This window comes from Solea solea, chromosome 17 (assembly GCF_958295425.1).
Source record: "Solea solea chromosome 17, fSolSol10.1, whole genome shotgun sequence".
NCBI lineage: Eukaryota > Metazoa > Chordata > Actinopteri > Pleuronectiformes > Soleidae > Solea > Solea solea.
Window position 1 is genome coordinate 9283518 of NC_081150.1, and position 15039 is coordinate 9298556.

Genomic DNA, 15039 nt, shown 5'->3' on the forward strand with positions numbered 1-15039 from the left:
TTACTATAGCATGTCGATCAAAATTTGACAAAAATGTCATACTATAGCATGTTGTCCAAAATGTGACAGAAAAGTCATACTATAGCTTGTCGTCCAAAATGTGACAGAAAAGTCATAGGTTAGTATTTCTTGTTGATTGTTTACTTCATGTCTGTTGATTGTTTATTGTTGATTGTTTATTTATGTTTACTGCCTGTTTTGCACCGTGGGTCTGAGAGGACTGCAATTTCATCTGTGCTGTATGTCGTATATATAGTACATTTGACAAATAAACTACTTGAAACTTGAACTTGAAAATGTCGTCCAAAATTTGACAAAAAAGTCATACTATAGCATGTCGTCCAAAAAAGTCATACTATAGCATGTCGTCCAAAATTTGACAAAAAAGTCATAGGTTAGTATGTCATCCAAAATGTGACAAAAAAGTCATATTTTAGCATGTCGTCAAAATTTGACAAAAAAGTCATAGGTTAGTATGTCGTCCAAAATTTGACTAAAACGTCATCCTATAGTATGTCGTCCAAAATTTGACAAAAATGTCATACTATAGCACGTTGTCCAAATTTTGACAAAAAAGTCATACTATAGCATGTCGATAAAAATTTGACAAAAAAGTCATACTATAGCATGTCGTCAAAATTTTGACAAAAAAGTCACATCATACTATAGCATGTCGTCAAAATTTTGACAAAAAAGTCATAGATAAGTATGTCGTCCAAAATTTGACTAAAACGTCATACTATAGCATGTCGTCCAAAATTTGATAAAAAAAGTCATACATTAGTATGTCGTCCAAAATGTGACAAAAAAGTCATACTATAGCTTTGTCGTCCAAAATGTGACAGAAAAGTCATAGGTTAGTATGTCGTCCAAAATATGACAAAAAAGTCCTACAGTAGCATGTCATCCAAATTTCGACAAGAATGTCATACTATAGCATGTCGTCCAAATTTTGACAAAAAAGTCATACTATAGCATGTCGATAAAAATTTGACAAAAAAGTCATACTATAAAATGTCGTCCTAAATTTGTCTAATATGTCATAGGATAGTATGTCATCCAAATTTTGACAAAAAAATATTGCTATAGCATGTCGATAAAAATTTGACAAAAAAGTCATACTATAGCATGTCGTCCAAAATTTGACAAAAACGTCATACTATAGGATGTCGTCCAAAATTTGACAGAAAAGTCATACTATAGCATGTCGTCCAAAATTTGACAAAAAAATCATACTATAGCATGTCGTCCAAAATTTGACAAAAAAGTCATACTATAGCATGTCGTCTAAAATTTGACAAAAAAGTCATACTATAGCATGTCGTCCAAAATTTGACAAAAAAATCATACTATAGCATGTCGTCCAAAATTTGACAAAAAAGTCATACTATAGCATGTCGTCTAAAATTTGACAAAAAAGTCATACTATAGCATGTCGTCCAAAATTTGACAAAAAAGTCATACTATAGCATGTCGTCCAAATTTTGACAAAAAAGTCATATTTTAGTATGTCGTCCAAAATTTGACAAAAAAGTCATAGGTTAGTATTTCTTGTTGATTGTTTACTTCATGTCTGTTGATTGTTTATTGTTGATTGTTTATTTATGTTTACTGCCTGTTTTGCACCGTGGGTCTGAGAGGACTGCAATTTCATATGTGCTGTATGTCGTACATATAGTACATTTGACAAATAAACTACTTGAAACTTGAACTTGAAAATGTCGTCCAAAATTTGACAAAAAAGTCATACTATAGCATGTCGTCCAAAATTTGACAAAAAAGTCATACTATAGCATGTCGTCCAAAATTTGACAAAAAAGTCATAGGTTAGTATGTCGTCCAAAATTTGACTAAAACGTCATCCTATAGTATGTCGTCCAAAATTTGACTGAAACGTCATCCTATAGTATGTCGTCCAAAATTTGACAGAAAAGTCATACTATAGCATGTCGTCCAAATTTTGACAAAAAAGTCATACTATAGCATGTCGATAAAAATTTGACAAAAAAGTCATACTATAGCATGTCGTCAAAATTTTGACAAAAAAGTCATATCATACTATAGCATGTCGTCAAAATTTTTACAAAAAAGTCATAGATAAGTATGTCGTCCAAAATTTGACTAAAACGTCATAATATAGCATGTCGTCAAAATTTTGACAAAAAAGTCATAGATAAGTATGTCGTCCAAAATTTGACTAAAAAGTCATACTATAGGATGTCGTCCAAAATTTGACAGAAAAGTCATACTATAGCATGTCATCCAAATTTTGACAAAAAAGTCATACTATAGCAAGTCGTCCAAATTTTTACAAAAAAGTCATAATTAGTATGTCGTCCAAAATTTGACAAAAAAATCATACCATAGCATGTCGTCCAAAATTTGATTAAAAAGTCATAGGATAGTATGTCATCCAAATTTTGACTAAAGTCATACTATAGCATGTTGTCCACAATTTGACAAAAAAGTCATAGATAAGTATGTCGTCCAAAATTTGACTAAAACGTCATCCTATAGTATGTCGTCCAAAATTTGACAAAAATGTCATACTATAACATGTCATCCAAATTTTGACAAAAAAGTCATACTATAGCAAGTCGTCCAAATTTTGACAAAAAAGTCATACATTAGTATGTCGTCCAAAATTTGACAAAAAAATCATACTATAAAATGTCGTCCAAATTTTGACAAAAAAGTCATACTATAGCATGTCGATAAAAATTTGACAAAAAAGTCATACTATAAAATGTCGTCCTAAATTTGTCTAATATGTCATAGGATAGTATGTCATCCAAATTTTGACAAAAAAATATTACTATAGCATGTCGATAAAAATTTGACAAAAAAGTCATACTATAGCATGTCGTCCAAAATTTGACAGAAAAGTCATACTATAGCATGTCGTCCAAAATTTGACAAAAAAGTCATAGTTTATAGTACGTAATTCAAAACTTGACAAAAATGTCATAGTTTAGTACAGAGGTTCTCAATTATTTTCTGTAATGCCCCACCTGAAAAAAATTCTGTCCTCTGAATTTTTTTCACTCCATCCCTGAATTGAAATACTATTGAGAACCATATAAAATGTATTTAGTCATCTATATAAACCACTGTATGAGTTGTCCCGCCCTGCCTCTGACACCCCCCCCGACACCTAGTGACACCTTTCGTCTCTATTATTTGAAGAAACTCACCTGCTGGAAGTTCACCTTTAGTTGCACTTTATATTTGTGACAAGATTAATGTGCTCGACAGTTTGATGAAAACATTGCTTTTTTCACCACCCTCTCCCTCTTTCCCCCTTAGGTGGGTGTTTGTCTTCCACCACTGCTCTACCCTCACAGCCTAACCCTCCACTGGCAAAAGGCTACAAATACACCCATCAGTCGGACTATGTCTGGCTCATGCTCAGACAGTAAAAAAAAAAAAATGGCACGAGGAAAGGGACAGACAGCAACAGCCTGGAGGGGTGAGACAGCAGGACAATGGTGAATGGGGGGGGGGTTCTTTTTTAATAAAGCTATGGAAAAGTGATGAGGGACAACAAACACACTTTCTCAAACATTTTTTTCATGTTCTCTTTATAGAAAGACACATGGGGACACATAAGGTAAAGTAAATGTACTGAGACACACATACACAAACACACCTACTTTGTTTGTTTTGTAAGCATCTCAGAGAGAAGATATCAACAAAAAAAAAACGCAGGTGTTTCCCGGGTGATGTTTTGGGTTAGGACAACCTGATAAAGCGATCAGTTCTTCAGTGAAAGCAAAAACATGAAGATAATACTTGTGTTCCGGTCACTGCTCAGCTGAATTATCAGTGTTTTTTCAGTTCATTGTTTTAACTCCTAAACATTCAGCTTTTTTGAATAACTCAAAGTTTTGTGAATGTGAGCAATGTTTTTCTCCACAGCATAACTTTGTAACGCCTACTGCTGAAACAGTAATAATAATAATATTGATCAAAATTGCCAGCCTTGTATGATAACTGCTTCAAAACTCAAATACATGATTTATAATGATATAAATTATAGAAAGATTGGATATTGATTGGCTGATTTTTTAATTGATAAATAAGCTGAAAATTATTAATGCTGAAAAAATTGACAAAAATTTCACTGTTTCCACTGTCCCTGTTTAAGTCCTTTAATTTAAGTGCTTTTATCAGCTTAAGAACATTTCAAACAAGGCATCTTTGTGTTTTTGGACAGTTCGTGGAATAAAATCTGGCTTTTTCATTGTTTATGGAAATAAATGGCAGATAAACCAGTTGTGATGTAAATAACCAATCTGTTCAGCAACATAAATTCAACACTAGTATTTATTCTATCTTTCATTTATTAATTAATATCAGTTCCCCATAAATATGTTTTTAAGTCATGATCAAATTGTTGCTTTGAGAGAAATTAAATTTGATTCCAGAAATGACTCTGAATTTAATCTGTGAGTGTTTTTTCAAGCAGACCCTCTGCGACCGCTGCCAACCACGGTCAACATTGCTGCATAGCAGCATTTTAATCCCCCTAAGATGTCAGAACACACCTCACCTCAGCTTTCCACTGTCTCATCCAAAAGGGGGGAAAAAAAGAAGCTCTGAACATCCCCTCTGCTGTTCACGTGTCCAAGGAGAAACTAAAGTGTGTTCCAAGTGTCAGAAGGATTTCTGTAATTCAGACAACACAGGGAGATGGCTGCTGCCCAGGAAATGAATTAAAAGCTCCAGGTGGCCACTGGTCATCTGGTTGATATATTAGGAGCACACTCCTTGGCAAGGGCATGGCACGCACACACACACACACACACACACAAAAAGGCAGAGGATGACTGACAGATAACACCAAGCAGCACTAACACGACCTCCTCTGAGCATCCAGTGAGCATCTTGGCAACCGCTCGTAGTAACAATCTCTTCCTCTGATCTGATTATAGACTTAATGTCAGCTAATGTGTGTTATGGATTGTGAGAGTGAACTGAGTGAGATAAGTGAGACTTTGGTCCGAAATAGTACCTGGGATGTGTTTGGCCCAGCCGATGTTGACCACCAGCTCCCTGTCAGCCAGGTCACACAGTGTGGTCAGAGCCTTGATGTCGCTCTCGGGGACAGTGGGGTCCGGCATGGCGAAGATGCCCTCGGGCTCGGCCACCAGCAACAGAGACACCACCTTGTTCTCCACCATGCCACCGATAAAGACTACAGAGAGAGAGAGATTATAATATTTATAATAACAGTTTCAGTAGTGATTGCGGTAAATGTTTGAAACCGTAAAAGGTCACATATTTTCCATACACCACCCTTTTTTTTGCCAGGCCTTTTGTGACCTTAACCTTTCACCTTTGGCCTTGGTGAGTTCAAGTGCAGACAAATAATGATACATGATAAAGCACAGCAGGCATTTAAATCACAGATCTCGAGGAGACAATGTCCATTTTTACACACTGCCTCTGGTCCAAGTCAATGTCTGTGTCAAATTTGAAAGAATTTAATTGAAATTTATAGAACCCGAATGCCTCATCCAAGTGGGATGATGTAACTCCAATTTAGGTGATTTTTGAATTTTAAGCGTTCCTTTAAGGGTTGAGAAAATCGCCCCACTTTCAGCGCTACACAAACCGTTTGAAACCCCCACAGGATTTTTCCAAAAAGATGGATTTCATCATCTACTGTAGCAAAGCTGAAAGTGGGACAGTTTTTTTTTGTTTTCACTCAAGAAGAAGAAGTTGATGTGCTGGAGATACAGGTCGAATCTGCTGGGTTTTCACCGTACGGCAATGTTGTTTTATGTTTTCCGAGTGCAAAGTAGACTAGGAGTTCATCACAGCCATTCAGAGTGTCCCACTTTTCACTTCAAATGTTGCAGCAGGCAGTGATTAATGCCGGCTCATTAGCAAACACTGGCTATAAAAGTGATTAAGTGCTCTGATGGACAACGGTACAGAAAACATTATTGAACTGTTCTGAACTCACAGGCCACAATGCAGATAAAATAAGAGCCTGCCATAGCAACAATACACTCATCTGTTAATGTAGGTGTTATGTATTGTAGTCATGTTCATATTTGCCACAGCTAATAAAAGTGTTTTAATGATATAAAATCCCATCTCTTGTGTATACCTACATGTTTTTTTCTGGGGCAGGACATTCTGTGGGTGCAGATAAGGGCTGTTTTCTGCATCTATTCTCCTCTTGTACTTCTGCCGGCCGCCTCGCACTCGGTCCAAACGCACACCTATCGAAACACAAACACAGGATATTAATGATGCACGACCGTCGTGATGTAAATGTACACAAGCGTGTGTTGTTGTATAACAACATCACATCGACATATCATCACTTCAGCATGTGACATAAAATACCATTTTTAGTGAGCATACAAAGTGCATCATCTGCTAGAATTGTTGAGTAGAGCAATAAAGAGTCATTAAACAAAAAAAGGTTGTTCACTTGTTGGAAAATTCAGAAGATTTTGGAAATAAACAGAAAAGTAAATGAGTATTATTTTAAATGAAAAAAGACTTAAATACAAGTAAAAGTATTGGTCTAAAAATGTACTCAAGTTAAGGAAAAAAAAAAAGTAGCTTGTTTAAAATTTACTCAGAGTAAAAGTTACTTTGTTAACAAATCTCACATTAATTGTTTTTAATTAAAGACAAAACTTTACAAGTAATGTATCAGTCAAAATGGGTCAAAGGTCACAAATGCTTCAACTTTCTCACTCACTCACTCAGGGACCTTAATTAATGACAATTCACCCCATCATCATTCACCTGTCCTCGTCATTCGCCTGTCCTCATCATTCATCTGTCCTCACCTTCACTCATCATTCGCCTTTCCTTACCTGTCCTCATCATTCGCCTGTCCTCATCATTCACCTGTCCTCATCATTCGCGTGTCTTCACCTGTCATCATCATTCACCTGTCCTCATCATTCGCCTGTCCTCATCATTCACCTGTCCTCATCATTCGCCTGTCCTCATCATTCATCTGTCCTCACCTTCACTCATCATTCGCCTGTCCTCACCTGTCCTCATCATTCACCTGTCCTCATCATCTGCGTGTCTTCACCTGTCCTCATCATTTACCTGTCCTCATCATTCACCTGTCCTCATCATTCATCTGTCCTCATCATTCATCTGTTTTTTTTTTATTCAGGCCAACATTTTCTACCTTTTCTTTTACTCAGTATCAGATGTGATTTACAACGTAGGGAAGTACAGTACTTTCAAAAAAACATACTTAAGTAAAAGCAACATAACACATTTTAAAAATGGCTTTAAAAAAAAGTACACAAAAAACCTACTCAGTTACAGTAACGCGAGTCAATGCAATTCATTACTTTCCACCTCTGCTAAACAGATCATTTCACTTCATCTTGGATGTTCCTGAGGTCAGTGAAGTAAACTGAGGCGTGGACATTGCTTATTTTAATCAGTAAAGACCGTGATGACAGATTTAAATAAGCCATCAGTTATTAGAAATCCAAAAAACATTGGTCACTCATCTGCCCACACGTCTTGATGATCCCACGGAGACTGAACAGGACATGTCTGACCGGGGACGCTGTAACACGACGCCCAACTGATGACAACTGCTAATCTCAATAAGCATTGTGGCAACCTCATCACCAAGGCAATGGGGATTTAAGTCTCTCTCTCTCTCTCACTGTGTGTGTGTCATTGCAAGACTGAAAGTCACAGTCACCAAGTAAATCTCCAAAGAAAACACATGTGTCCAGTGAGTGTGAACGTGACTCAGGAAGCCTTCAGTAGTGGCGTTGGGTTACCTGATCTACACGGTGTAAATGGCCATAGTGGCCCTGAATAGATCTATAATGGCACTTGTGACTGTAAGAGACACTCTGAGAGTATTATTATTTGTCCACTTGACACCTTGCAATGATCCGCCCAATTCCTTTGAGACTGCGGCCTCCTGTGCTTATTCTCACTAATGCAGATATTTATGGAGAGCCTGCATCTGCTTCCACGGCATGGAATAACATAATGTCCTTTTAATCAGGCATGTTAATTGTGCTCCGGTGTCATATCAGTTTATGGGCAGGTCCTTCGTTTTTTGCATCGTTGGTTTGTAAAGCTATTTTCCTCGTTTTATAGTTTGTGCTATTAACATTACAACAATTTCACACAACTCCGGCTTTATTAATTTATGGTTTGTGAACAGGAATGAGAGAAAAGGTAAGGTGGGGGGAAAAAAGGAAGAAGCCTGCTAATAACAATGTAATGATGTGAGAATGTGGCTTGTGACCTTTGCTGTAAGCCAGTGTGGTCATCCATAAGACGACCTGTAAATGTCATGCTTGGATGTTGTGTGAGAGTACTCTTCCGTTGAGACTCCCACTGATCTACATTTACATTTAATATAGTTTTCAAAGTAAGTAAAGATGTACAAAGTACACACATCTGTACTTTACTATTTATATGTCTAGCAACTTTTACTCCACTACATTTTATAGTATTTATATAGAGCTTTTCTAGTCTTGATAAGCTGCTTTATACTATAGTTTTCACCCATTCACACATTTAATCATGGGGTGAAGTGTCTTGCTCAAGGACACATATAGACTAGCAGAGCCAGGAATTGAACCCACAGCCTTCCAGTTGAAACACAACTCGATCTACCACTGAGCCACAATGGCTCAATCCTAACTTCACACTTTTTTAATACTTTTACTTCAAAAAACCAAAGTACATTTTATATCAGAAAATTACTTTTGATACTTAAGTACAGTAAAGTCATAGACTTTTACTTAAGTAATATTATAAAAAGTGACTTCAACTTCTACTAAAGTCATTTTCTGGTGAGATACTTGTACTTTTACTCACGTATCCCTTTAAAGTAATTAATACAAAACAGCGTCCTGTTAAATAATTAAGGATGCTCCCTTGAGCTGAGATATTTTGGGGCCAAATAAGCTTAAAACCACATAAAATGATCAGCTCCAAAGGTCATATTGCAATTAATCCAGGGAAAGGTATACCTTCAAAGACAGAAAATACTACTATATTGTCAATCTACCCATCACTTTTGGGCAGTCTTGTATAAAGTACCTCAAAAGGGAAAGTATCCTACCAGCTGATTTTATTTGATAGTAGCGAGTAACAAAGATAGTTGGAGGAAATGTAGTGGAGTAAAAGTAAAAGTTGCTAGAAATATAGATAACAAAGTAAAGCACAGATATGTGAATGTTGTACTTAAGTACAGTGACAAAGTATTTGTACTGTGTTACATACGCTGGTGGGTAGAAGGGGGAAGGAGTGAGTTTGCATCTTTGGGAGTTAAGTGGGAAAACAGAAGAGTTAGCACTGGAGAAATCTGGTGTGGTATTAAGGGAGAGATTTGGCAGGTAAAGCCTCCCTCACACTTTGGGTTTTCACAAGGGGCAAAGAGTAAGAGTTGATCAGCACAGGCACTTGACAGGTGCCACTCTAAGGTGTGTAATGAGGGATGAGGGACTTTTTTTTTTTTTTTACTTGTGTGTGATCAGATTTAACACCAACTGTTGGCAAACGCTGGATTAAATCAAACTCTGGTTGTCAACGATTAGAGGAAGTGTGCTTTATATGGGCATATTTGTGTGCATTTGGATCTGACATTCACACACACACACACACACACACACATAAGTGTAACTCTTCACAGTGAAATGTGCTGACAACCAAAAGGCCAAGAATAGCTTTGGTGGATAACAAAACAGACACACACACACACACACCTCCTCCCTGTTCTTCAATACAGCCCATCAGAGGTCGATAAACACAGACTACTAAGATGTCGATCTATTTTTTCCCCCCCTTTCATCATACGGCCTTCTTTTGAGGGTGTCTGGGTGTTCACATGAGGAGCTTTACAGGTTCCCAAAATGCACATAGTGCAGCAGGAGGAGGAACATTGCACATCCACACGCTGATCCTGACTCATCCAGGCTACCGTGTCCAGTATCGTTCATTGCTGCTTCCGCCCGCCGACCAGCATGTGTCCACTGTAAACAATCTCACGCTTCTCATATATTGTGACAAACGTACACATGGCTGCAAACCAGCGCCGGTGTGGCGAAACTTTCCCTGCACGCACACACACACACACACACAGACACACACTCCCTCGGGTTAGCACATGAGAAGAGATTTGGAAAGTTGGCAGCGAAAAAGAGCACATGAAATCTTTTCTCAGAATGTAGAGAACAGCGTGATTAACGCACCGGAGACTGAATAACATTAGCTTAAGCGGACGCAGGGATGAGACAGTACAATAGATGGGAAGAGAGGAGGTTATTGATAAAGGTATTGATTAGGGCTGTGTGTATTGGCAGGAATCAGGTTATATGATGGGGGTAGCTATCATAGAACGTATATATATATGTATGTATATATATATATATATATATATATATATACATATATATATATTTAGGTGTGAAAGGTTTAATGCTAATACTTTTGAATAAAAGTCTATGGTAAAATAAGTTTTCCTCTCCTTAGATTCTACAATATCAGTAAACATTTTTGTGAGGCGTTAATGGTCTCAATTGCTAGTTTCAGGTTTTCTCCAATAGAAGTGATGATGTCAGTTTTGTAAATTAAAAAACAAAAAGACAATAAAGTACAGACACTTAGCCTGGCTGATAGCCTGGTTGCAGGCGTCATCTGTGAAGTCTTTCATTTGTAAAACGGCAACATTGTGGCGGCCCAATCGTGAATCTCAATGCTTCAGATACTTATGGGTGATGTCACGGCCGATAATCATTTGGTGATGATACAATATATTGGGCAAACTATGGAATGTGATATATTACTATCTTCTCCAATCTATGTCTAGTGAGAATAGTGGAAGAATAGAGTCAAATGGCCAAAAAACCTGCTGCCAACTAGTGGTCGGAGGCTCAAATATAATAATATTTGCATCATGTATTCGCAGCACTTCAAAGAATCAATACTGAAGAGGAAATTGCAATATTTTAGTGTATCTATACTCCCTGATAGTGATAGAATTTCTTGGCATTAGAAAAGGTGACATCACAAAGCTCTATACAGTAAAGTTATGTACTTAAAATATTGCACACCCTTTTGTTTAAACGCACGTTTTTACAGCCCTAAGAAGCAACAGCAACAGCAGAAATGGACACTAAACAGGGTTTAATCAAATCCTGCCCGGGGTCTACATGTCCTTTAGCTATGTATTTAATATGGCTCTGACTCTCCCCCCATTAAACCTCACATCTCCTCTGTCTCAGCCTTTACTGCCACCACTCTCCGGGGAAGAGGGGCATTACGAGACACGATGAAGCGCGTTAGGAGGGCGCTTACGATGCGAGTTATGAGGGGCAGTTCGCATTTCACGGAGGTCTAGGAATCCAAAAAGGCATCTGGAGGAATTTACGAGGGGGGAGGGAAAGCAAAGAGGGTGTCTATGGAGGTGGGGGTGAGAGGGGACTGGGATGCTATTGATGCCCCTGCCCTATTAAAAGCAGCTACTTTAGAAAAAAAGGCAGACAAACACGCACACTTAGGAAAACACACCGAGATGTGTGCATAAATGTGAGTGTAGCCCGACGTGTTTAAACAAACTCATGTGCACAAAGTGACGCGCATGTAAAAATGCTATAACTCCACGCATGCATAACTCAACACACACACACACACAGACACACAGCTGCAATAAACAGATGCTCCTATGTGTTTAGAAATTTGAAGGTGGCATTAAAGGATCATTCCAGTTTATTGCAGCCCAGGATTTCCATTTCTGTTGGTTATGATCCATTTCATGAATGTCATTGTTGAGAAGTGGGAACACGGTAAATACGAAGTCTGACAGGCCCAGAAACAAGTCCACCATCTAGTGTCCTTCGGAGGATGTTCAGTATCTTGTTCTGTATCAGTAATCCATTGTGTCAGACAACGGGACACTTTTATAAACATTTCACTTTGTCTATGTTCTCGCAGCTTTGCGGCAACAACAACCAAACACTCCTGTCACAAATTCTCCAACTCAACACTTCCCTACAAACTGCAACTACACTGGTTTGTCTAAATTATTGTTGGTGTCTTGTGGACATGCACGATATTCCACGTAGAGTGACAGCTACTTTCAGTGTGTGTTGTTTTCACAGCCGACCAATGCTGTAGACATGATAATACATAAATAAATAATTTTTCCTCTACTAGAAACCTTTCTAGAATTAGGGAAGCAATGGGGGTTGGGTACCTTGCTCAGGGGTCCCCCAACCCTCCAATTACAAGTCAAGTTCCCTTTCCACTTGGCCTTGTGCTGCCATGATAGTAAACTAACACTGTTGTTTTATTTTAGTGTAAAAATATTATTATTATATTATTATATTTATAAACTATCAGTGATCTAGACCACTTTTAAAAGATGAGGAACTACCACAAGCCAGGCCCTGACAGTTCTCCTATGACCCATCTAGTTAGTCCTAACTCTGGGAATCACTGGTCTAGAGTTTACCCATCCTGGTTTTCAAGGATCACACAATACTGAAAGATCAGCTTTTAACCTTTTAACCACCGTCTTTAATTAAATGGAGAGCCTAATAGAATAGAATAGAATAGAAGAAGCCAACTTTGGATTTTGTATTGATTTGAGTATTAATGAGTCCAAAAAGAGTCATGGTTTGCATACCACCATCAATATAAGTGTCATGTTTTAAAATGAATCGTGCCATCCTCTTTAAGAGCAGCATACTCTACCCTCTTAAAAAATGATGTATGATTCTGAATAAAAATGTTAAACTCTTCGTCTTTACATGTACTTTCCTTCTGTCCCACCGCACACACACACACACACATTTTTTATCCCCCCTTTCTTTCCTTCTTTATTATCATCTCTTGGCCCCGCACACCAGGCAGCCAGTGGCCGATACAGTAGGAGGTGGCTAATGTTTTCCTTTTTGAGTCACTTCTAAATCTGGACAACAATATGTCAGCAGAGAGGCACACGGTCAAACTAAAGGAGCACCTGACCACTGCTGCTGACTCTGTGGAATGTATACATGCCATTGTCATTTTGTTTTTACAAGTTAAACACTGGAGAACTCAAACTAATTTGTATGTTTAATTATTAGGCGGTTTGGTGTAGTCTATGTTTTTGATTTATTTGTCTCTAAAATGTTCCAGACTGGGGAGGTTTAGCAGCAGAATATAAAACTTACATTTGAATATTTGTTACAATTCCCCTAGCAACAACGTCCTGGCTGCTGAAGTGTTGCGCACACACACACACACACACACACACACGCAGACACACACACTCTCACTGGCACATTTCCAGAAGTTATTTCTGAGGAACACTGGCGAAGCGAAGAGCACTTTCTTTCTCTCCTCTCTCTCTCCTCCCTCTCAAAGACATGGCGAGGCATTGTTCCGCCGTGTTTACAACACACACACACACACACAAATCACAGCTGGCATGAAGGGCCAGCAGTTTAACTGTCACAAGGTTTAGGTTTCGCTGGAGTTTACAGTACATGCCATCAGCAGCTCATCAGGTGGGACAAATCTCAGCTGGAATGAACCACAGAGAAACAGCTGTCAAACATGTTACTCTTCACTCACTGGCTGCATCTTTTTGTTGTTGTTGTTGTTGTTGTCTAAAGTTTCCCACGTGATCACTCCCCAAAGTATACTTTAACTGAGGTGTAACAGTGATTTCACATTATAGGACTGACCTTCTCTCAACATGCCCACTGCCAGACACTTGACAAATCGACAGGCCTGGCAGGACTTCCTTCTTCTCTTGGTGATTTCACATTCGTTAGACGCAGGGCAGCTGTATTCAATGTTACCTGGAGGAGGAAAGAGAATAAAGAAACACATATTTAGACTTCTTTTTTTTTTTTTTTTTTCCTGTGCAGCAATAATGTAGTTCTCCCATGAAAATTGACGGATGCGTGGTGAAGAGCATGGAATTAACAGCGGTACACTATACTTCTTTTTTTTGTTGTTGTTTTAAATGCATCTTAACATGTAGCCCTGACATAATGTTAGCTGGAGTGTCAGGCTTATAGGGATGTCATCAGGTATATGTTGTTTGAGAGGAGATTGACTGCCTGACAGCAGCGTCAGAGAGAAGGATGTTGTCCAGGATTAGGTCCATACTGGACAACTCTCTCCATCCTCTCCATGATGTGCTGACCAGCCACAGAAGCACATTCAGCAAGAGACTCATTCTACCACGCTACACCACAGAGCGCCACAGGAAATCATTCCTGCCTGTGGCCATTAAGCTGTACAATTCTTCTGTATAATAAATAGGCTTATATTTCCTCTGTATATATTGTTAATATGGGGGGAGGGGGAGGTACAAGTTTTGAGGTATATTCTGGAAATTTTTAACCTTGTAAATTTATTCTTATTTTATTCGTATTCTTTTAACTTTGTAATTTTATTCTTAGGTTTATTCTTACTTATTCTTATAGTTTTTAACTTTGTAATTTTCCAAAAATTGCTGCTATAACATTCGTTTGCTGCTATAACACTCGTTACCTTTGTACACTGGAGCGCTGTGACGAAAGAATTTCCCGCAAGGGATTAATAAAGTATATTCTATTCTATTCTATTCTATTCTATTCTATATCACGGACGTCATCACTTTGTGTTCATAAGAAAAGCTTCCTACTTGCGACACAGATTATATTATTTAACGGTTTTAACAACTCCTCAAGGCATATCAGCTGAACTCCATGTGTAAAATTACAGAGTACTTAAATATTCTACTCAAGTAAAAGTACCACTATTCTGATAAAATTAAAAGGTACTGGTCTTAAATTGTACTCCAGTTGAAGTAAAAAAAAAAAAGTGAGAAATTTACTCAGAGTAAATGTTACTTAAGTACTTTCATAACAAGGTTGGGGTTCTTTCTTGGGGACACAAATCTCACATTTAATTAAAGGCAAACCTTTACAAATTAAAGTGCTGACAAAATAAAATATGTAAACACATAATGTATCAGTCAAAATGGGTCAAAGGTCACAAATACTTAGGGTTAGTAGTAACGGATGTGACTAA

The 15039-nt window shown here is 37.9% G+C and overlaps 1 protein-coding gene across 2 annotated transcripts in view; it reads right to left on the reverse strand.

Moving 5' to 3' along the window:
- Window positions 1-15039, reverse strand: part of LOC131443590 (estrogen-related receptor gamma-like) — a 47570-nt gene that overhangs the window by 18187 nt on the left and 14344 nt on the right. For both annotated transcript variants that reach the window (XM_058613332.1, XM_058613331.1), the window contains exons 4-6: window positions 13701-13817; window positions 6123-6233; window positions 5015-5197 (exon numbers count right to left, since the gene is read on the reverse strand). In XM_058613332.1, the coding sequence (XP_058469315.1) occupies window positions 5015-5197; window positions 6123-6233; window positions 13701-13817 (411 nt within the window). The remainder of the gene's footprint in view (window positions 1-5014; window positions 5198-6122; window positions 6234-13700; window positions 13818-15039) is intronic.